This window comes from Asterias amurensis, chromosome 3, assembly GCF_032118995.1.
Source record: "Asterias amurensis chromosome 3, ASM3211899v1".
Taxonomy (NCBI): domain Eukaryota; kingdom Metazoa; phylum Echinodermata; class Asteroidea; order Forcipulatida; family Asteriidae; genus Asterias; species Asterias amurensis.
In genome coordinates, this window is record NC_092650.1 from 532,901 (window position 1) to 555,572 (window position 22,672).

Consider the following 22,672-nt stretch of genomic DNA (forward strand, 5'->3'; position numbering starts at 1 on the left):
TTAGTCTGTTGTTTTTTCCTTGTAAACTGATATATGCAGATAAATATTGCCTCACACCGGGAACTAGACTGCACATTTAAATATGAGATAGTTCAGAGCCGTTCATTGGGAGGTCGTTTCCCACGTAGCGCCCTCTGGCGGTATGTTTGGTACAAAGTCTTTGTTGCCAACAGCAACAAACGATGGGAATGATGTAATCCTAAAATAAACCATCTTGGAAAATTTAAAAATGAAGTTCATTAAAAAAGTTTATTTGGTTTTCTTGGTAATTTGTTTCCTAGCTGGTAGAGGTTGATATACAATTATTGCGAGTTCTTTTACTAAAGTTGGCTTATTCATTATGCATGTCAACCGATGACAACCACAAGCTGTGCTTGTCAAATCGGGGATGCTCACAATTCTGTATGCATAATGTGAGCAATGAGTCACTTCGATTGACTTGCAGCCCAATCTTTATTATCTCAACAACATAATAATAATTATTAATAAATTAATTTGCAACGTGACTTCTTCTAACTAAAGATAAATACTAGTTAATTAAAACCTAGAACTGTATTAATTTGATGGAGCAAGGGCATATCATTTTAGATGCTTCAACATATTTTTCGTTCATTCATTATTTTTAGCTCTTGTGTGTAGTGGCGGCATAACCTCTCTTTGTTCATTTTGTCACACACCGACACCCCTATCGTCATCTCCCAGGTAACCCCGTCCATGACACCCACAGAGCAATCCTCAAACATACTACTACGCATGCCCACGATCTAGGCACTCGACCGTAACTGTGGCGCTGCACAGACTTGAAAGGAACATGTGCGCGCTACGCAAAATAGTTCCCGAATAGGTCGAAAAGTGGCGCGGCCTTTTGAATTGTGATAATTTTTGCATATTTTGTGTTTTGTTGATAATTTTTTTTCCTTTTCAATTTTTTTTTCTCACATGATTACCATCTCAGTGAATAGTGAATTGTTCGAGAAGAGAAACCAAAAAGTGTGAAGCCATTAAAAACTGTTAATCACACTTTTTATGATTTTCTATCATTTCCAAAGTGATGCAAATTTGATAAAAAGCAACTCATTTTTCAATTCTTCATTGATGATGTTTGTCAAAGTCACTCATTATTCTATTGACCATTTAACTTCTGCATTTTTGTCACTAACAGATCTTGCAGTTCATGATTAGTTTATCTCTGAAACCTCATAGTTCCCAACAGAAAAACTGTGAGTAGTTTGACCAAGTATAATATTCCCTCACTGAATAATAATAGTTAAAACAACAAAGACGTGAACATTTCTTTGCAGTATTTTTCCTGATACAAATGTTTTCATATCTATTTAGGAAAACTTACGAATTGCTTTCAACCAAGGACTCAAGACTATGCCTGTACCTTTTTGTAACAGCAAAGAAAACAATAATAGTCAGAATAAATTTGATTCAATTTTATAATAGTACTAGTAGGCATGATAAGTGGATGTGCATTTCAAGTCTTTTATTTAATTGAGAATCAATTTGTGTTAAAGTATTAATGACGATGATAGACTGAAATACTTATGGTAATTGTTTGCCTCATTATTTGATCCATCCCACAGCAGCGTAGCCCCTTCTTTCGTCCATCACTGCTTTTGTTTTTGTTTCATTATTTGCTGCATGCAACAGGTAGTGCGGTACTAGAGAAGATCGAGTGCCTTTTCGAAAACAAAGCTGCAGCTTTTCTTGTGGTTTTGGTTTAGTCTCTGTCTAGTCTGTCTGGTTAAACCCATTTCAAGCCGGAGGCAACTATATCGTGATTTCGAAAAGGCTGTCTTTGTTTACACCACAACGGCTGTCTTTGTGTCACTGGCACCCGCCCGGTTGTACAACCCCACGTAAAACTATGCACTGTTTTGGTTACCAACTGTCCTCAAGCGAGCGGAGTAATTTATTGATGCCGTTGTGTGCTTCGGTCACCAGGAAACCAACTCAAGGAACAACGTACACATTGCAAAGCTCACTTAACAACGAGAGATACAAGCGAGCACAGCCCACGTTTGGGGTTCCCACTAAATATTCACGCCTGCAATAGTAAATCAACCATATCAACATGTTTAAAAACACATTTCAGAGCGGTTTTTTATCGATATTATACAGCATTGGCAGCAAGCCCCTGCAGTTATGGACGAAGAAGGTATGTGGCGGACAATTAGTCCTAATTTTGTATGTTTTTATGTGGTCATGATGCAAATAATTGTGATGTTAAATTTTCATGCACTTTCGTATGCTAGGTAGCCATTTTGTGTTTCATGTAATGATCTTTTGACATGGCCGACCATAGCAACTGATTGTTAAGCTGTTAATATATAACTGTTAAGGTTATAACCTCAGTTTTTATTTCGTAAACATCATTGTTACATAAATCATCTGTAAATTGTGAGAATCAATGAATATTATTTGTCAACAGTTCCATTAAAATTGAAATCCCTAGCAACACATGCCAACATAACAAAAAAAATCACTGATAATCAATTTGTTATGCAATTAATGAATCATTTGTTGTACTTTTCCCCATCATTTAACTGTAAAGTTGGGTAGTCTTTACCAACAGTTTTTTATTGTTTCTGTTTGGGTATTTTTAAGGCAAATTTAAATATAATTTATAAATATGAACCATGACAACTAATCTAATCTAAATTGATTGGGTTCGGATTGGGAGGTCGGGCTAGGGGTCGCATTGTTTTATGTCGTTGCCAGATAGACAGACTAGTGGTATTGTGTTTGTACCATGGAGCTACCTCCATGTATGTTCTATTGACATTATTATCAATATTTATCAGTCTGTTATTCCAAATGCCCACGGACCAAACATAGTGTAGTTGTTAAGTTTTTGATGGAATCGTCAGCACTCGGCATAATTCAATGCCACGGACATGGTGTGTCAACACATTGCTTGAACATTTTAAACATTGTCAGGTGAGCTGTATAGCAATCATGTTTGTCTTTGATATCATTGTTGATTAGTTGTTTTTCTTCTTTTGTTTCAGGTCCAAAACGGTCACATTAAACGCATCACAGATAACGACATTCAGTCACTAGTTATTGAAATTGTAGGAACAAATGTCAGCACAACGTTCATCACATGTCCAGAAGAACCCAAAAAGGTTCTGGGCATAAAGCTCCCCTTCTTGGTAATGATCATCAAAAATCTCAAGAAATACTTCACATTTGAGGTCCAAGTTCTGGACGACAAGAATGTAAAGAGGCGGTTCCGAGCCAGCAACTACCAAAGTACGACGAGAGTAAAACCTTTTATTTGCACAATGCCGATGAGGCTAGATGATGGATGGAATCAAATTCAGGTAAATACAGCAAGTTGTTGTCAAACATTAAGATTGCTTCTAAATAAAACACAACATGGCCACTACTTAAAGGAACGTTACAGAATTGGTAAGAAACTAAAAATCGTGAAGATCACAGATTTACATAAAACTTACACGGTCTAATGATGATGATAGTAGAAAACATCCCATGAAATATTTCTGTCTAAAATTTCATATTTGATGAGAAATAAATAATATAATTTTTGCGTTTTGAGTTAATCGCTCAGGGTGTGTTTTATTCATTTTTGTTTTGGCATCGATGCAATGCAAAATCTGTTTATGGTTTTTCACTATCCTCTCGTGACCCAGATGGCCGATCGATCTCAATCTTCTACAGGTTTGACCAGTTTATTTATATGGTGGATCACATAAAGTGCTTACACTGTCAGCAACTTGTTTGCTAGCAAAACCAATTCTGTAATGTTCCTTAAAAATTTTGTGAAGGTGTTCTTGATGCCATTGTCTCTTAGTTAGAGATTCTTACATCCTGAAAAGACATGCAACTTCATTTTTCTTTTATAGAACAACTTCAAAACTGGAAAACTAAGCAGTTCCCCTGTTTTAATTGTTTTCTTTTTCTAAATAGTGTGGATGTCATCCATACAAGAACATGTTCCTTCGACTTAACTTTGCTTTGCGATTGTTTTTCCTCAGAAAAATAAGGAACAAATTTCTATCCTCCCAAAAACCTTTGATATTCTATAGCATATGGAAATATAGGCCAGCCCTTGTGTTCAATATTATCTTACTTTTTTTCAATTCATTATGCACAATTAAAAAACTGTTTATCTTGTAATGAGTACCAACCCTGAGCAACAATGATAATGCACAATTGGCATATTTGTCTACATTTATTTTGTTTTATTCCTCAAGCATTTGTCATTCTTCCAGTTGTTTCTTTTATTACTATTTTGATCAACTAATCAGAGGGAATTTATATGATGTCACAATAACACAGACTTGGAATTATAATCTTTGTTATTCTCTTCCCCTTGCAGTTTAACTTGTCAGACTTCACAAGACGCGCTTATGGTACAAACTACATCGAGACACTAAGAGTACAGGTAAGCAAATATTTCCAGTTAATTGTAATTAAATCCAAGCTCCCTTCAGTTATTGGCAAGGATCCTACTCAACCTAAAACACCCAAATGGTTTATACCTGACTGTGGTTGTCTGCCTAGTGGCAAAACGTAGACAGTAAGTGCAGTCCTAAATCCCAACATAATCGAGCAAGCAAACTGTTGAATTTGGATGGTTTTTAGATGCTTAAGGTTGCAAAACTTGCAATAGCAAAATGGTCAGCAGAATCAAGTAAACAAATACTGGATTTTGATTGGTTAAGGATGGCAAATGTCATTGTCAAAACATTTTCAAGTTGAATTACACCTTTTTTCGAAATTTATTAGTTGTATCGAAACAAAGATGCCCATTATAAACAGATTTATGTATGTTGCACATTGTTGAACAAGGCTATTTGAATGTAGACTGGGCTATCGATAAATGCTAGCCCTACATCTGATTTACCTTTTAACACGAGTATAACTTATTTTGTTTTTATTGCACTTTCCCCCCAGATCCACGCCAACTGTAGGATCCGCCGTGTTTACTTCTCGGACAGACTGTACTCAGAAGATGAACTGCCAGCAGAATTTAAGCTGTACTTGCCTGTAAACAACAAGGGTAAATAGCTGCAAATGAACTAACCATTGTCTCAATCTACCCTCCATATTGTCTGACGAGCCTCAGTCTCCAGTTTGAACACCGGTGCTCTTCAGATGATCCTACTTTGTCAACTGGAATTTGTAAAACTCAAGGCAATTTTTTTAAACTAATGTTATCCGAATTACATGAGAAACTTCACTCGACAGCTGGAAACAGAGCTTTGAAATGATGTCTTGTGGTTGATGACTGTCGGGATATATGCTTCTTTGATTAGTGCCTAAACTACACAGCAGCCACAACCTCTGTTGCCCTGGTGTTAAGCCTTGGTGCCCCATCAAAAGTGTCCCTGAGACTACAAGGGTCATCTTTGCAAGTGTTGAAACCTTACTGTGCTGTTCATTGGTTGTTTTACAAGGCTTATTATACCAACCGGACATAATTTTATTGCTCTGCTTACTGCAGAATTCTGCGCTTGCACTAACCAAGCATTTCAATCTGGGCAAGCGCTGAAGAATCTGCGCAAGCTGTGCAAGCATGGGGACTGCCTAACGGGAAGTAGGCACAAGTAGGTGTGATGTTAGTGCTGATTCTTTGCTGATAGTCAAGAAGAGCCATGAAATTTTCCTTAATGTTTGTTTTTACTCATCTGAAACTTAAACAGAACAAAACCAGGTATTGTGTTTACTAACTACGAAGTCCAAAAAAATCTAAGAAAAGAGTTTTGTATTACAGCTCACATAAACATGGATGTGTGTAGGACTATCCTTTTGGAAAATTGAAAAGTGGAAAATTTTTTAAGCAATTGTTTCTCCCTCCCTTTTTATAATTACAGCCATGCCACTTTTTATTACTCTGCTGTAAAACCAATCAAAATTTATGTAGCTATTGTAATTTTTGTATTTAATTTTATTTAATATTCCAAGAAATTGTTGTTCATGTTCATTTCCTGAATGCATTTCAATTTTTCATAGACATGGATGTGTGTAAACTTGGAGACATCGGCTTCAGTAAAGTTGTTCATTCAGATACTGTTCAATTTGCATAAAATTTCATACCTTGTTGTGTTCCGTTCCAAGTTGATCAACGGGAAACTGTTTAGTGTTTTGAAATGAGTTGACGTTTTGTAAAAGCAGTCGCTGTTCATGCACTGGGCTATTATTATGACTGTAAATATTAATTACAAACTGTATTTTATTCAGCAAGTGACTGTAATAAAGACTAGATTACCTTATACAAAAAAAGTGTCTGTCAATATTTTGCTTTATACTACAGGATATTTAGTTTAAGGGTGAACAACGCAAAATATAATGTAAAAACACAAGTTACCCTAGAAACTGCATGAGCAAGTATGAAAGTTTGAGATGCTTAGGCTGTGTCCGAAACGACGACTTCGGCTACAGCTACGTCTAGATCAGCGCGTCTACCAGTGTTGAAGAATAGGCAGACGCATGCGATCTAGCCGTAGCTGTAGCCGTTTCTGACACGGCCTTATTTTTTGTTGATTACAGAATGTTTACTGCATCGGAAATATCTATTTTGGGGTAATATTTTGTAATAAAACAAAACACATGTACATTTATGTAGATATCATGAACACTAGTTCAATCAATATCTCATCCATGTTGTTATTATGGAATAGAAAAATATATCTGCATATATCGGGCAAAACTGTATTAGGTTTGTGTACGGTAAAATATAAAAAAAAGAAATTTACAAAGAAAACAATACTTGACAATAGGGGGCGTTATATCGTTTGAACCGCCAGATAATATTAATAACGTTTTGCAGTAGATGGCGCTATTTCATAAATCGTTCAGAAAAACATTATTGTCAGTAGAGGGCGCTATGTTATTTGCCTTCCAGAATTTTTTTTTTATTATTATCAATGGAGGGCACTATATCATTTGCCAGAAAATGGACATGGCGGTGTTTACAATTCGTGTTTTTGTTCGTATCGAGTTCATGGAGAAGACAACTCGGTTGATGATAAGAACCTACCATTGTAGCAACTCAAGGGTAGATTACCAAAATGGCTTTGGATGATGCAGGTGACTTCTCTTAGTTCTGTAACTGTTTTCTATCTAAACATTTTGCCTTTTCTTGAGACCATGCATATTGAGCTCCATGTTGCCGAGTCAAAAGACGTGTGAACATGCAATGTGTGCTGCCCCCAACCAAAAAGACAAGGTAAGAATGGTTAAGTAGGATTTAAAACTTTGCATGGTGGAAAGGTTTGCGGTTACACCATGTAATGACTTCATGTATCTCTTTATGAGTTGAGGGTGGAACTGATTACTGAAAAAAACCATTGGTTTCATCAACTCGACGCTTTTCTCCAGTCAGTATTTTACCATGGCACGATACTGTGGATTGAAACATCGATTTGAAACCAACAGCTGTTATTGTGTTAACAGTTGTAAGTACATCATAAATGCATGTAGTTTTACCACACCGCTACGAATGTTGGCAAGAATTAATTAACACTGGTTGGGCCTTGTTTCTGGCTAAATATGGCTCACTTTTAACATCGGTCCTGTAATAGTCCTGATTGTGTCATAAACAGCTGACCATGATTTATACATCATAGAGAGTTGAGGTGTCTGTTTAGATTATCTTCCAATCAAGGGAACTCTGCAAACTCCCACGCGGGGATATAAACACCAAGCTGGCAACAGCCAACCTCTCTCACACACATTGGTTTAACGTCTTTGATTATGAATTACACAAATCAAGAAATTGTGATTCAGTAACTAGACGACAATATTTATTCTAGTCATTCTGAAATCAGCGGTTTGCTTGGTGAGATTCGAACCCACAACCTTGTGATCGTGGCCGAGCAGTTAAAAAGCACAGTCACTGAACTCAAGCTCTGGCCTGTTCTAATCAGGGGAGTGTGGGTTTGGGAGTCATGACACTTGTGTCTTAAAAGCAAGACACTTAACCACTGCTTCGTCCTTTGGCTGGGATGTATAGCTGTAGGTCCCGTGTGTTGGTATATCAACTATCAACGCACGTAAAAGACCCCAGTACACACTTATCACAAAAAGACGGGGCACATCCCCCGGTGTTCCTGGCAATGCCACTACAAGTTATCTTCAATTATGAAGACTGCACTAGAAATGAAGAACAATCAAACGTAAACGCCAAGTTTTTAAAGTACTGACAAGTCATACCACTTTGATTTCAGATTTATCCCACTTATAAAAATCCCATACTAGTTCAATCTACTTCATTTTATTACTAACATTTGTTTGAATACAGACTATGATGCATGGCAGGGCTTATCAAATAATGACTCTGTCAAAATTTGATGACGTTTGAAAATTGCAAAACAAACTGCTGTTCAAAAATTACATTCAAGTTCATGAAGTTCGTTGTGACTGTGGAACGCTGTTTACCACTATTATTAAACTTGAGAGTCGGTGCATTCGATTGATGCTAATAATTGATTGACAATTTCCCTAGCAAAATACGATAGTTAATCTCATTTCAAAGTCGTTGTTTTAGAGAGTCAGCATTATATTTAGGTGGTGAACAAATTTGTTGGCTTAGATAATTGTCCAAATTGAAAAGCCAAACCCAGGTGGTATTTGGTATTGCAGTAACTTTTTAAAATCATTTAAAACAATATATTTATTGAAAGCTCACCAGATGAAAGGTTTTTAAAGCACTAATACAAAAATCGTTTTTTAAGGTGATCCCTGGAGCGTCCTATTTTCAGATTGAAACCCCTACAACAATGTACCCATAGCAACCCGTGTTAAATGTGTATTAACGTTATAGCTTCTTGGTACCTAGACGTCGGCTACCTATGAGGACAAGAGATCATTTTAAGGATGACCTCGGTCTAGATAATTTGTATTATCCTGACAAACATCTATGATTATAACTATCTATAAAACTATAAAAATAATAATTGCAGTAAACACCCTCACACCCTGCCTGCCACCTTAAACTAAAAACTTAAAGGGAATAGCAATGAGTTTTTAATAAAACAATTTGATAAGTTGATGGGTAGAATTTTAAGTTGGATTGGGTCCCTTCCCTCCTCCATTGGACACCTCTTACTTGTTTTAATTATTTTTCTATTCTACCATTAAGTTGTTTTTACCGCAACATTTAACTTAAATGTCTTCTTAGCGATTGCCTAATGTATTGATACTTTGAACATAGAGTAAGGACAGAGGGGCCGGGGGTGGGTAGAGTAAGAGATCATGAACAACTCTATGCTTAGATATATGTTTCTCAAATCAAAATAAAAAGAAGTCCTAACACATTCTAAGATTTGTTAGAAAAGAATGGAGAGTGTGTTCCGGAGAGGGAAAGACTTTTCGCTAACTATGGCTCCGTGTACATGTAGGACCTGCAGACATTATTCGTCTCCGATGGGTTATCTTTGGGCAACGTTTGGTCGTCTGGTTTTGTTTCTGCCGCCGCCTTCTCATCCCTCAACTGCAATAAAATTAAAATAAACCATTTTATTTCATAGCACAAACTATATAAAAATTGTATTGTAATCTTGTTGTGTAATCAAATAGCCCACTTCAAGCACGCAGACAGCATTCGTAGTTTTGTCAAGACTTTGTTGGCCTAGGCTACTCACCTTGTGACCCCAGTAAAAACATAACCAACATGCGACAGTTTTGGCCCAATCGGTCAGGACACACGAGACGGCGAGAGAGAAAAACCCACAAATAATTCTTTCCACAAACATTGTGCTTGGTCATTTAAAAAAACAAACAAGCATTTCGGACAAACAAACATTTCAAGTGAAATCCGATCTGAAGATATACCGTGTACATGTATGTTCAATTCATTTATTGCAATGTTGTACAGACCTTATAAATCACATGACGTCAAGTAAAATAACTATGAGTCAATTACTCAAGATAGCAGGATCATTTTAAACTATTCTATCCGAACCGTTATATTATTTAAACATTTAATATCAAATTCACGTTTAATACACATTATGAAAATATCAATCTGTTAATACAACTATAATAATATTTTCTAAACATCATTGGTTAAAACAATTTTTTTTTACTTTTTCTAAAATCATTAGTAGCAACAGGATAACTACAAGAGTTTGAACGACATCGACCCAAATCATGGAGTTCTCTCCATTGCTATTCAGTCACAAAAAAGATATATTTAAAAACTGCAGTTGAAAGCGACTGTCACAAGGGATCTTGTCCCACCAGTAAATAAATCTGTCTAAATAACTACCCCCCCCCCCCCCCCCTCGGTCGACTCCACAGTGTGCTCATGCGGGTGAAGATTGCTAAACTTCACACAGCGTTCATAAAAAATGCATCTTGGGACAGGTGACCGGAACTACTTTCATTGTGCGCATCACGCAGTATGTGGCTTCACGAAAAGATCGTAAAATAATTATTCGCAAAGTAAAACTGCAACGTTAAATTATTTTGCACGCCCATGCGTATACAAAAGTACCCGTCTTCGAAGAAAGACCAATCTAATGTTGACAAATATGTCACTGTTTTAAAGGTGGAACGTGTTCTATTGAATTACAAACCAAATCGTGGCCACTGAGTAATGACGTGGTGACATCACGTCATGCGTTTCAGTCAGCCCCAAGTGACCCGCTCCACAAGTAGGTTACTTGGGCTGACCCGGTGAGCCTGAGAACGACGGGGGAGGGGGTACATTGTACCATATTGTATACCCCTGGGGAAAAAATCCACTTTGACAGCGGCTTCCTGAAATGGAAGCATAATATATACTAGTCGTCGATTTAACAAAACTCTTCAACTTAGGATTAATCTTAGGACTTATAGGACAAGTTACGTTCCGTATCCGAAGACGTTTGATGAATTGAAGCCGTCATAAGTTAACTCGAAATATAACTGAAGCAAAGTGCAGAAGAGCTTCTCAAGAAGCATTTCTCAACCAAATGCTGCTAAGCAAAACAAAGTATGTTACGAGTCTCATTAAACCGGCCACTGGAATATTTGGCTGGTACATTATTTTGGAAAGCATAATTTCGATGTGCTTATTTTGTTGTGTTTTTGTTAGAGCATGACATAGCTCTGCTAGAGCACAAAAAGAGCTAAGCACATTAGCAGATGCTTACATACCACATAAGGTCTAAAATACCATTCAAGATCTTTCATCTGGGACCGGAAAATAGCCAAGAGCTGCTGCTTTAAGCATCTCAATGAAATTAGGTCCATTAGCTGATCAGAGAAGTTGCGTGTTAGCTTCACAGCGATGTTTAGTCTTTAATTAAAAAAGGACATTAACAATTCCCCGTTACGAAAAGAAAAGAAAACTGGCAGTTACACAGCGCCGAAAGTGGCTAAAAACAAAACAAAAACCAAAGGGTGTATTTGCACCGAAGGAGAAACAAAAGCTTTCACAGAGTTTCAGGAACTGCCTTATAGTCTTGTAAAGTTACAAGATTTGTTTTAAGCATACAGATTGATATTATTATTAATAGTTCATCAATCTAAAGAATTGACAAAATTTATCCCTCAGGCACGTGATTTGTCAGGCTTTCCCATGGTCGTATCTTGCCTGCCAGATAGGCTCTGGAATGTACAAGCTCACCTTCTCAAACAAATTCATAGACATTTGTATGAAAATTTAATTGTGAATGGATTCTCTTCTTGGAGATTGCCTGAAACTGATTGTCTGTAAATTGCCACGTGTGGCATGGGCCTATTGTGAAAGCAAGAAGTAGAGCATTTGATTAGTCGGCAGTGTTGTTCCCAGTTTAGCTAAACAGATAAGTGTTGTTCCCAGTTAGCTAAGTAGTGTTGACGTTTAAGCTAAGCAGATTAGACGTAGGTCCTGCAGGTGTTGTTAGTCTCCCATTCGTTATCTTTAGGGATAGTTTGGTCATAAGGTTTCACATCTGCCGCCATCTTCGCATCCCTCACCTGGTGATAAACAATAGCACACTCAATTAGACCAAAACAAAATGGACGCCAACAATGAACAATAAGAGTGTTAGTCATACCACGTGTGCACAAAAGCACGGAAAAGGTGTTACAGCATGAACGGCGATTGTCAAGCGAATTGCAAAATCAAAGTCAATATTTAACTTTGTATAGAAACGCCTTGCACTCGCAGCAAAGTGGACAATGTTTAGCCAATAAAAGTTTCTTTCTCTGTCAATGCAGCCCAACCAGTTTTTATCTCCGCAAATTTAAAATGTTATCTCTTAAGCCTTTCACTTCTCAGATTGTGTATTCCTGGTGCTAGGGATGATTCTTCCTGTCGTGGAATTAATTCGCTCCGGATTTTGGGCAACATCCCCAATGCCCTTTGAAGTGGAATTTTCACAGTTTGTTGTATTGTTGGTAAGATTATAATCAATCAAACGATTCCAAAAACCCCAAGATATACTTTAAAGTCAGTTAATTGTCTTACCTTTTCAGTAGCCCTGAAGACTCTGAGTAGATTCTCACCAAGAAGTTTCTTAATATCTTCCTCGGTCCAAGTTCCCTTCTCGATGAGGGCAGCAATCAGATCAGGATACTTGGACACATCTTCAAGACCAGTTGGTAACCTGGTAAGTCCCAAAATAATATTGTCAGGTTTTGTTAGATGGTAATCAATAATATTAATCTTCACATTTGTAGCGTGTTGTTTTCATTGATAATCCCTTATTTCCCCTTTCGTAATCCGTTATTTATTTCCCCATGCGAGCCATTTTGGATTTGATAACTCAATATCATCCGTTGGTGATTTAATCAATATTTTTCGATTGGTAACCCGTTATTTTCTGATTAGTATTATATTATTTTGTAATTGGTAAACCGCGGGTTTTTTTTTGTTGGGTTATTCTTGTCATAAAACAATGACCTGACTTGAAGGTTGAATATTTTGCAATAAGGAAATGCAACACTGGTATATTGTGGAGTGTGCTCGTCACTGCTAACGTGCGGTTTTAGTTTAGGTGGCATTTCTGTACAACTTAAAGTCTTCTTGTTTCTGACTGGTGTGCCTCTTGTAGCTTTCTTTCCTCGACTTGCTTCCTTCGTTTTCTTTTCGACTGTCTTCAACTCAACTACTGATTTATAGTTTAACACGTTTCTGGCTTGATCAATTCATAAATAGAAATGACGTGATTTGAGATGTGGTAAGACGATCAAAGACTTCAATAGATCGCCTCCTATCGATCCTGCATTTTGGGTACCAGACTAGGCGCTTTCGAAACTACGGCTTAGGTTTGGGTTTGGGCTCAGGCTTTGTCAGTTAATTTGAAAATGCGTGCATTCGGTACGGAGCTTCTAGAAGGGGTGCAAGCCTAAGCCAGATCAGAAACCAAAACAGATTCATTACAAAAGGAGGCCGTACTTCGCATTGCCATATATCTTTTGGGTGTTTTCGAAACGCAGACTTGGTACGAATTGGTATTTTGAGTACATAATTTGAATATCCGATAATTTAACTTACGTTCCTACGCCATCGTAATCACCTCCAATGCCCACTATGTCGATCCCTTTACCATTGCTGATGCCACGGATGTGCTCAATATGTTCTGCAAAAACAAGATCGAGAACAAATTGTTTGCTTTTCTACGAATCTCCCGGGCTGAACCATAGATTCACCACGGTCCACATAGGTCTACACTCTAAGAAATATTAACGAGTCTCACGTATAACTTGCTCCATCGTAGCTTCACTTGGGTCAGCACTGACGTTCATTGGTGGACAGTTGATGTACACCGTGTAGAAATTCACCATAACGACCCCTTGGTTTTCAACCTGAGTTATAAAATAGCAAATAAACCACAGTCATTGTTGGAAGAGTAGTTGGCAGGTCAGTGTGGTTCTGACTTTGGGCTTTGGTTCATCGGAGTATTTATGTCCAGTATCTTTTGTACAACATGATTGGAATGTGATTCTGAAATGAGTGTGCACTTACGATGCGCTCCAGCACTGAATCCGGAACGTTCCGATACGAGCCGCAGACAGAAAATGCTGAAGAATGACTGTAAATGACGGGAGCTTCGACAATGTCAAGGACAGCATTCATAGTCTCTACTGAGACGTGGGATAAATCCACGAGCATTCCCAGTCGATTCATCTCGCGGATGACTGCCTGATGGGGTAGAAAGAGAAATCAAGGTCATTGTATATCAAGGTGATTTTAAAGCTGGTGCATAAGGTCATTGTTTAGCTGATGTACTATAAGGTCATTGTAGAAAACTTTCAATACTGCCGGTATAAGGTCATTGTATAGCTAATGAAAGGTCATTGTATAGCTGATGTACTGTAAGGTCATTCTAGAATACTGGAAGGTCATTGTTTAGCTGGGTTAAGGTCATTTATATAAAGTCATTGTATCTGATGTACATTAAGGTCATTGATACTAGGTCATTATTTAGCTGACGAACTTGACTCCGCATTGAGGAAAGCTACACTTATAACATATACCATGTAACCTTTTGTATCCACGAAAGTCTATTCATCTATCAACCAGTTTGGACCTTACCTCCCCAAAGTCATTTATTCCACCGAGCTGGAAGGGGGTTGGGTCACTGTCCTCCAGCCAATTGTCGGCCCTGATGTCAACAAATAAAATAAAGCAAAATATATCAACTGAACTTTAGCAAGTAGGGGCCTACATTCCAATATGTATTGTTATATTGATAAATGTTGGTATCAGGTTTCCCTTGTTTGAGTGAAGAAGCAAAGTATCACCCAATCCCATAAAGTATAACCAAGATGGCCAAGTCCTAACCTTATAGAGACAAAGCTGTCATTTTATTTTTTACTTTTTCATATTTCTTTTTGTGAGGGATACTTGTGTTTAAAAAGTTGGGAAGAATGTTGAAAAACAGGTCTGCTCACGAAATGTAAGCTCACAATTGCTGTGACAATGCCTTGTCAAGTCCCTGCGCGTTGTCGCCATGAACTCTCTGTTAATAAAGTCAATAATTAATGTTTGAATGATTTACCATGGGGTGTTGCAGCTGTGCGTAACCGTCATGTAGCGGACACCTAGTTCATAGAGCATGCGCAATACGCCCAGATGACTGTCAATGTTGTGACCGCCCTCAACGCCGATGAGGGAGGCAACTTTGCCCTTACTGTGGGCGTCCACAATATCTGAAATTGACAAGAACGCAAAATCTTGTCTTTCAAAAGCCACGAAACATTAAATCAATCTCTCACGCAATTCCTGTCAAAGTATATTACAATTTGCTCTTAGCCGTTTTCAGTTAACCAGTGGTAATAGTTAGCCTGTCATTTCACAAGACTGGGCCCCTGTCTTCATCCGATAAAGACAGGTACCAGCTTGTGCTCCGTCGGTAATTCTTGGAGCAGTGTGCTGTATCCACAGTGATGGAAACACCAAACCATGTTCAAACAGAGCCTAGAGCCGGGGTTTGGAATAATTGTTATTACAAGCCCGAGCAGCCATTGAAGAAGTAAACTAAAACTTTAGTTTGCATGTAAAACTGTAGGAGTGTTGGCTCGCTGAGAAAATATCCGGTGTGGCCCTGACGTTTCGAACAGAACTATCTACTGTCTTCAGAAGAGAAAGTACATAAGCTTATTAATATTAGTAATATATCCTGAACTGGTTCCCTTAACCTACCATCAGCAGATGTAGCAAACTGGAACGACTCGGGATACCAGTCACACATTCTTTTGATGACGTCAATCTGGTCCAGTATATGATTAATGGCATCTTTGTACTGGGAATCACAAGGTGTGTATGCGGCCCAAAACTAAAAAGTAAACAGGGGAACAATGTGATTATTCAAAAACACATTTCCATTGATTTCTATTATATTGGTATTTTAGAGATCACTGCACATTTTGCACTGACGTCACACTAGCAACCACTGTGCGTCCACTTTGCACGGTGTGCCATTTTGGAGCCAAACTTCTTGTTTGACGTACGGCGCGCGTACCTTAACATGCTCAGTTGTCAGTTCGGGCAACCTTGTTCCAAAGAGCGGTTAATCACACCGCGACATTTCCCCCATCATGCATTGCTCCCTCGTAGTTACGCAATGCAAATATATGACACGCTACTAATGTCATGCACCATGATAGCGAGGCTGTACACGTGGGACCCAAACTTCAAAAATGGCACAGCCAAGACTTACTGCGAGTGTTGACGTCAGCATTTGTTTTTTCCAGAAACTTTAACCTTAAATCTAGGTTCGGTTTATAGCTAATATATTAGGTTTAGAGAAGGGGGGTAATGTTGAGAGGGTGGGGCTAAGTTTGGGGAGGGGGTGGGAGGAGGGGTGCTCTTACTCACCTGGGCCCCGACTTTGCCCGTTTCAAGCCGGGGTATATCGGTGTGAAGTGTAGTCGACCCGCTCAGATCGGCACTCAAATCAACGTCTTTCAGCCTGTTGTTGTACAACTTTTTCAGTTGCCATGGCAAATCATTGTGGCTGTAAGAGAAGAAAAGGAAAACCCACTGATTATAATCAACCGACAAAAAAAATGATTGAAAATTGGAAACAAGAGAACGAGTATTAAAATACCGTTTATTTTTTAAAGAATCCCAGAAGTGATGGAAGTTCCTATTTGATGAGAGGGCAGGGCCGTTTCTATTTCACAAAGAGACACCTTTGAAGGGGCACCATCCTTCACTATAGACGTTATGTCACAGTACAATGCAGATGACGTAGGGAATTCTGTCCGCCTATAGTCCGCCGGAGATTCTCTTCCAAATTATGGAAACAAGGGATGGAGGAGGAGAGTTCAAAAGAGGGCGCTATCATAAGTAGTTTGAAACAGTTCGCCGTATGATGGAGAGACAGCATCTTTGGGGAGAGAATTCCCTGCCACACCGGCCTTCCGTTGCTATGATCCGTAAAGATAACGCGTGTGTGTTTGAAAACAACATTGAGGTTTTCAACATGTTTGTGTTTTATCTGTTGCTGTTTGAGAGTTGGATTAGTATTATAAGTTCCACTGGTATCCCACCGTAGGAATGTACACCGGGGCACATTTTATATTTTGACGTCTCATTGTGACATTGCACTTTCAGCCACAACATGTTGCGCTTGTTGAATATCTAATTTCCATAACAGTTGAGGCGAGTGGTTAATTTTGAAGGAGCTCCATGTTAGACTGGTCCCATGTAACCGCAGTGACCTGTATCCGCAATGATAGAGACAGACACCAGTCTTTATTTGATATAAATAATGTGTTAGTGCATTGACTCATAACTACCAGACTGATTGTTAAAAGAGAGGGGCTAGTAGAACAAAGGAACTCAAAAGAGACCCCGTCCCCCATCCCAGTCGTTACAATCCATTGAATATTTATGTCCTCACATTTTTATCCTTTACATTTTAGTCTATGGAGAGTATTCAGTTAGAGGCATAAAAGAAAGTCCTCACATGAAAGTACAGATCAAATTGTGTGCGTGTAGCATAGCATACAAGGTCAAATGTACATCTGGCATAAATCAGCGAGTTGTAGAGGCCGGTACATCGCGTTGTGCACGGGCCTGGATTCCCTGTGAGAGAGGGTGTGATATCTCGGATTGTCAATTGTACAATGAGTCTTATGACCCGGGCATTTGGAACCCCGGCGCGCCTGTAATGGTCACTCCCCATGTGTTTCTGATTCCAGATCCTTTGGTGTCGAACTGCGAATGGTTTTTCCATTTGATACCATGCACGAGGTTAAGCAGTTTAACGACAAACCATGATTTATGGTGTAAACCACAGGGGCCGATAGTTAAACCACCAGAGAGAAAGGATCAACAGTGGATATTTTCCCTTATGGTTAAATCATTAAGCTTCTGGAATGCCATTGGTTTCACTGAAATATCAATTGTGTACAGTATGCATGCCTTCCTCTACTTGCTTTTTGATAATACATAAACTAAACATCATGTTGTCAAATTCTAATCTCATTGGTAATAAAGTGAATGATACCGATCCTTATAAGAAACACTTCCATTCAGACCTTTGTCAAAGTCGAGAAAACGCCATTTGTTTGACGAACGTATTGCTCTAACCGCTGTGCAATCAAAGTTAGAAGCTTTGTAAGACCGTGTGCAAAATCCCGTGCAAAACACAAACTTTGTTTTGCCCTGTTTAACAGGCAAAGTACAGCGTTTCAGCAAGTAGTTTTAAGGGAAGCTTTTTGTCACCATTTTCTTAAAACCGTGTAAGTTAATGGTAAATCTGTGATTTTATTTGTGTATTACCAGCAGAAGTACTTTAATTGGGACGTAAACACTGAGGTCAAGGTGGGAAGATTTGGTTGCCATGGTTGCCGTGGTGTAAGCGTGTTGAACCATGTTAAACTATGGGGTTGGAATAACTGTGAAATGTTATATGGCACTGTCATTAAACTTATACGACCCGAACATTGCTGCATGAAGGCTGTGAACAAGGCTTAGATTTGGAAGCAATTTCCCCGACTGCAATAAATATGATAGCACAATATATGTCAGTGAATTGTAAACCTGTAAAGAAGCTGCAGTGCAGAGATAATATGAATAGGGTAGTAAATAACTCGGCTGTTACGACGTTATTGATACTGGATGTAAACAGTAGTTATCGTATGATGGTACCACTCGACCCAACAATGTGGACTTAATATTTAAAGGCGAAGTACAGGATTAATAATATTCATTTTGGTTTCTCACCCAGATACCCCGATGTGTGTTAGCACTGTATACTCGGTAAACGTTCACGAGTTCTGTAAACAAATATCACAGGCATATAACTCGGGTTGAATACGAACCCACGACCTTAGGAATTCTAGAGCAGTGTCATACTAAACTAGACATCTATTTTACGGATAAATCGTTGTCAATAATTAGCTGGCATTTATAGAGCGCCTTTTCCATAGGCTGCAAATCCACTGGATGTCTCCAACACATATTAGCAATTGTTGAACACAAATGTGACAGAATAGATGTATATAAATGCTTACTAACATGGAGTCTCCAGACTCTAGAAATACTAAAATGTCACAGCTACAGAGAAACGTTATCAGAAACGTTACTCAGATTATGTATTCCAATTCTTCCTGCATGGCATAACCGCTCCGGATTTTCAGCACTATCTGAAAATACTAGCAACTTTTTACAGAAATTTTCACAGCTTATGTTTTATTTTATTTCTACACTATACATCTATATAGGATTAAAACAGTCAAGCGGTTCCAAAAACCCAAAATGTCTTTCCTTTAAAGACAGCAATGGCTCCAAACTTCTATGATAGGATACCGGGAAGTACTTAAATCAACCCAGTAATCTTTCTCATTGGTTTAGTATTGACACAACTGCCGGGTATTAACCTGTCGAGTAAACATCACTTTTAGCTCATAACCATTCAACGAGATTAGATTTGTTTGTCAAACTCTTAAAAGTACATAATCGGACAACCCTTTCAACATTAGCCCACCCTATCGTGTATACACACAATTCTTCACCGTTGGCAACTCACGACGGCATGGACCCGTCCTTCAGCGATTTGCTTTCGTAGTGCTTTTCAATTGGCTTTTTCTAAATTGATTCAAAAAGGGGAATCCTTTAAAAAAAATTGAATGTTTTTGAGGATGGCACGTTTGTCCGAATCACAGGAAGATTGTAAGCGATAAAAAGGGCCACTGACACAAACAATAAGGCATTACTATACCGTGACATTGTTTGTTTTACCCTTACACCGATGTGTATTAATTGCCAACACACGAGTACTGGTCAGAATTCACTCCTAGCTGTCCCGCTGGCTCGTATAGTGTTCAAAAACATCCTTATTTAAATGTAAAATAGTCAACAAGTTGAGGGATAAGTGACATGGCGAGCTAACAGTTTCTGCTGTCCAACAGTCACCCCCAGCCCTGTTGCCGGGACGATTAGGGGGATGACATGGTGAAGCTGCCTTGTCTTAGGACTGGACATTAAAGGCAGTGGACACTATTGGTAATTGTCAAAGACTAGCCTTCACAGTTGGTGTATCTCAACATTAAGCATAAAATAACAAACCTGTGAAAAAGTTTAGCTCAATTGGTCATCGGTGTTGCGAGATAATAATGAATAAAAAACACCCTTGTCATACAAATTGTGTGCGTTTAGATGCTTGATTTCGAGACCTCAAGTTCTAAAATCTGAGGTCTCGAAATCAAATACGTGGAAAATTACTTCTTTCTCGAAAACTATGGCACTTCAGAGGGAGCTGTTTCTCACAATGTTTTATACCATCAACCTCTCCCCATTAGTCGTCACCAAGTCAGGTTGAATGCTAACAATTATTTTGAGTAATTACCAATAGTGTCCACTGCCTTTAAGCGGGAATCTACACAATGTATTCAAACTGAGTTTATCAAAAGGATGTCTGTATTTCTGAGTTTCGTTCGGAAATCTTCGGGGGGGGGGGGGAGGTGAACGCAATTTATTATTAGCATGAAATGTAGGTCATGTTTGTACGAAAAACAACCTTTGAATTGACAAATAATTGATTTATAGAGCACGAAGCTCACCTAAACAGATTCTAAATGTTTTTGTAGAAGAAATACTTTTTGTTCGTTTTTTTCTTTCCAAAAATGTCTCTAAAAAGTACAACTCAGCGTTACCGAACCGTGACCGGCAGTCCAAAAAGGGGTCGGCCTCTAGTTTTGTGTCATCATTGGTTGGAAATGAGTTGAATAGGAATAATTATTGGCAGTTGGCGTCTGGGATGTATTCAAAATCAAATCGAGAACAAGAACCACGCGGATCAGAAACTTCAAACTTCAAATTTTGTTTACAGATTGCAAGTCGCTGCCTATTCAATTCAACGTTGCGCATGAGTGGTCCCTTATTATTATCAGAGGTGTGGGGGGTGGTGTTTCGAACAGTGATATCGAACGTGGTATCATTGTTTTTGTTACCCGTGCTGGAGGCATAGAGCTCAATGGTATAGTTTGGGTCTCACCTCTGAGGGTCTCCGTTCATCACTTAACAATATACCGTCTGGGTGTGTTTCCCTATCCCAATTTATACTAGATATTTGTGAATATAAATACATTATTTCATATTATACAACGTTAACTTTGAATGACAAGAAGACTTTTGAATGACTTTTAAAGGCAAGGGAGCCCTTTGGGTAATTACTCCAAAGTGTATGACCAACAAACTTAGTGAGAAGCATGCCTCTAAGATGGATATTCTTCCTGCGTGGATAACCACTCCATGTTTTTTTGCTGTTATCTAAAAAAAGGTATAACCTTTGAAATGACATGTTTCACAGGTTGGTTTCATTGTATACAACTATAATCTAAACGAGTAAAGGACATTTTGACATTAATTTACCTCAATTTACCTCAAGTATACACTGCTTTTAAAGTGACCCTGTTTTCTACATCGAATGAATGCATCAAAAAAAGTTATCCTTGAACCCAGAATCAAGTCAACTATAGTTTCGAGCACCGCGTATGCCATTGAACCGCATGCACTTTCAATTCAACAGGTTTCACGTATAACTAATGGTATTCAGCTAGCGACCTTCCCTCCGTTCAGACCTGAAACGAGTCCCCCACCGAAGATTTCACTGACTGCATTTTTGTCACACTCAAGATCTGTCAGTGGCGCACGAGTACAGACAACCAGTTACAGGCAATCTCCCAGAAGACAATACATTCATAATTGAATGTTCACATATTGTGGATCGTAAGACATTGTTTGAAAAATACTCATGTGGTACCAAAGTCGTCCCGTAGCATGCACTGCAGTTGGTTGCCTCCAAGATGCCTGTAAAAGTTGCCTCGTTTGACAAAGCCCTGACATCAATTTGACTCCAATGTAAGTCATTTGGCACGTGGGTTCAAATTGAGGAGTTTCCCCCGCCTGGGATGGGAGTGGGATTGTCTCTCACTTGAAATAGATGTATCCTAGATTGTTTGATGTGCTACGTAAAGGTATTCAGCCATTATTGTGCGTTTACGCTACTAGTACTAGTACTACCTACTTCTCTTGTAAAGCAGTTGGTGTGTTGTTTAAACAACATGTTTATACGATAATAGGCCTATTTTCATTTTAGTGTTTTATACTTTAAAGTCCTCCACGATTTTTTCGGTCCGTACTAATTTGACATCACTCGTTTGAATGTTCCCCGTGCACACAACGTTCTAGGTAAAACAGCTTTCAGTGTGTGGCTGGGCTAATGATTTGGAACAATCTCCCAACTGTCATTTACTCTAACGGCATTTCGTGGAAGTTCTAAAGACTCACCTCTTTCCGTCATTTCATCTTTCAAGTGCGCTGTGATCCATTGCGCCTTATTAATGTAAAATGTTATTTGTTGATAACAGCGCAGCAGACTACTTGTTTCAAGTCTTCTTTTATCAACTGGGAAAATGAGACACACCGTCACAAGGTGCACACAGTAAACAACAATAACTTGGGAGAATAAACCTCCAGACTTACCCGTCAATAAGAGGCGTTTCAGACATGTACTGCACTGCGAGGTCGCGGCTTGCCGAAGAACCATCCTTCCTGCTACGGGAATTAGAAACCGGTACAGCTATGGCCACAACTACCACTACCGCCACAAGTGTGGTGGCCAAACCAATGGCAATGTAATGCTTTCTGTTAAGACCCATCCCTTCTTATACTTCAATACAAGCCTCTCCAGGAGTCTTGTCTATACCAAAGCGTTTCTGCAAGTGGTGTGAGCGGCGGGTACTTTTAATAACCCAATACTGATAA

At 38.7% G+C, this 22,672-nt stretch overlaps 2 protein-coding genes across 3 annotated transcripts; one reads left to right on the forward strand and one right to left on the reverse strand.

Annotated features, from left to right (window-relative positions):
- Positions 1-1,972: 1,972 nt before the first annotated feature.
- On the forward strand, positions 1,973-6,590 carry LOC139935437 (cilia- and flagella-associated protein 20). The gene is made up of 4 exons (XM_071930045.1): positions 1,973-2,164; positions 3,018-3,332; positions 4,352-4,417; positions 4,930-6,590. The coding sequence occupies exons 1-4, from the start codon at positions 2,081-2,083 to the stop codon at positions 5,041-5,043; spliced, it is 579 nt and encodes a 192-aa protein (XP_071786146.1). The 5' UTR covers positions 1,973-2,080; the 3' UTR covers positions 5,044-6,590.
- Positions 5,421-22,656, reverse strand: LOC139935436 (dipeptidase 1-like). 2 transcript variants are annotated; one of them, XM_071930043.1, is made up of 10 exons: positions 22,391-22,656; positions 16,271-16,409; positions 15,596-15,728; positions 14,952-15,102; positions 14,486-14,555; positions 13,916-14,092; positions 13,647-13,755; positions 13,445-13,529; positions 12,416-12,554; positions 5,421-9,469 (listed from the first exon to the last, which is right to left on the reverse strand). In XM_071930043.1, exons 1-10 carry the CDS (start codon positions 22,564-22,566, stop codon positions 9,356-9,358), a joined length of 1,293 nt encoding a protein of 430 aa, XP_071786144.1. In that variant the 5' UTR covers positions 22,567-22,656; the 3' UTR covers positions 5,421-9,355. The 2 variants fall into 2 exon arrangements, with proteins under 2 accessions (XP_071786144.1, XP_071786145.1); XM_071930044.1 differs by lacking the exon at positions 5,421-9,469 and adding an exon at positions 9,800-11,922 and having other exon boundaries at positions 22,391-22,655.
- Between the last annotated feature and the right edge of the window lie 16 nt (positions 22,657-22,672).

Excerpts from the sequence above, each read along its gene's own strand:
- LOC139935437 (XM_071930045.1), top strand. The coding sequence starts at position 2,081 with ATGTTTAAAAACACATTTCAGAGCGGTTTTTTATCGATATTATACAGC. Across the intron at positions 2,165-3,017 it reads TGCAGTTATGGACGAAGAAG|GTCCAAAACGGTCACATTAA; the intron begins GTATGTGGCGGA and ends CTTTTGTTTCAG. Across the intron at positions 3,333-4,351 it reads ATGGATGGAATCAAATTCAG|TTTAACTTGTCAGACTTCAC; the intron begins GTAAATACAGCA and ends TTCCCCTTGCAG.
- LOC139935436 (XM_071930043.1), bottom strand. The coding sequence starts at position 22,566 with ATGGGTCTTAACAGAAAGCATTACATTGCCATTGGTTTGGCCACCACA. Across the intron at positions 14,556-14,951 it reads CACAGCTGCAACACCCCATG|GGCCGACAATTGGCTGGAGG; the intron begins GTAAATCATTCA and ends TGTTGACATCAG. Across the intron at positions 14,093-14,485 it reads GAATAAATGACTTTGGGGAG|GCAGTCATCCGCGAGATGAA; the intron begins GTAAGGTCCAAA and ends CTACCCCATCAG.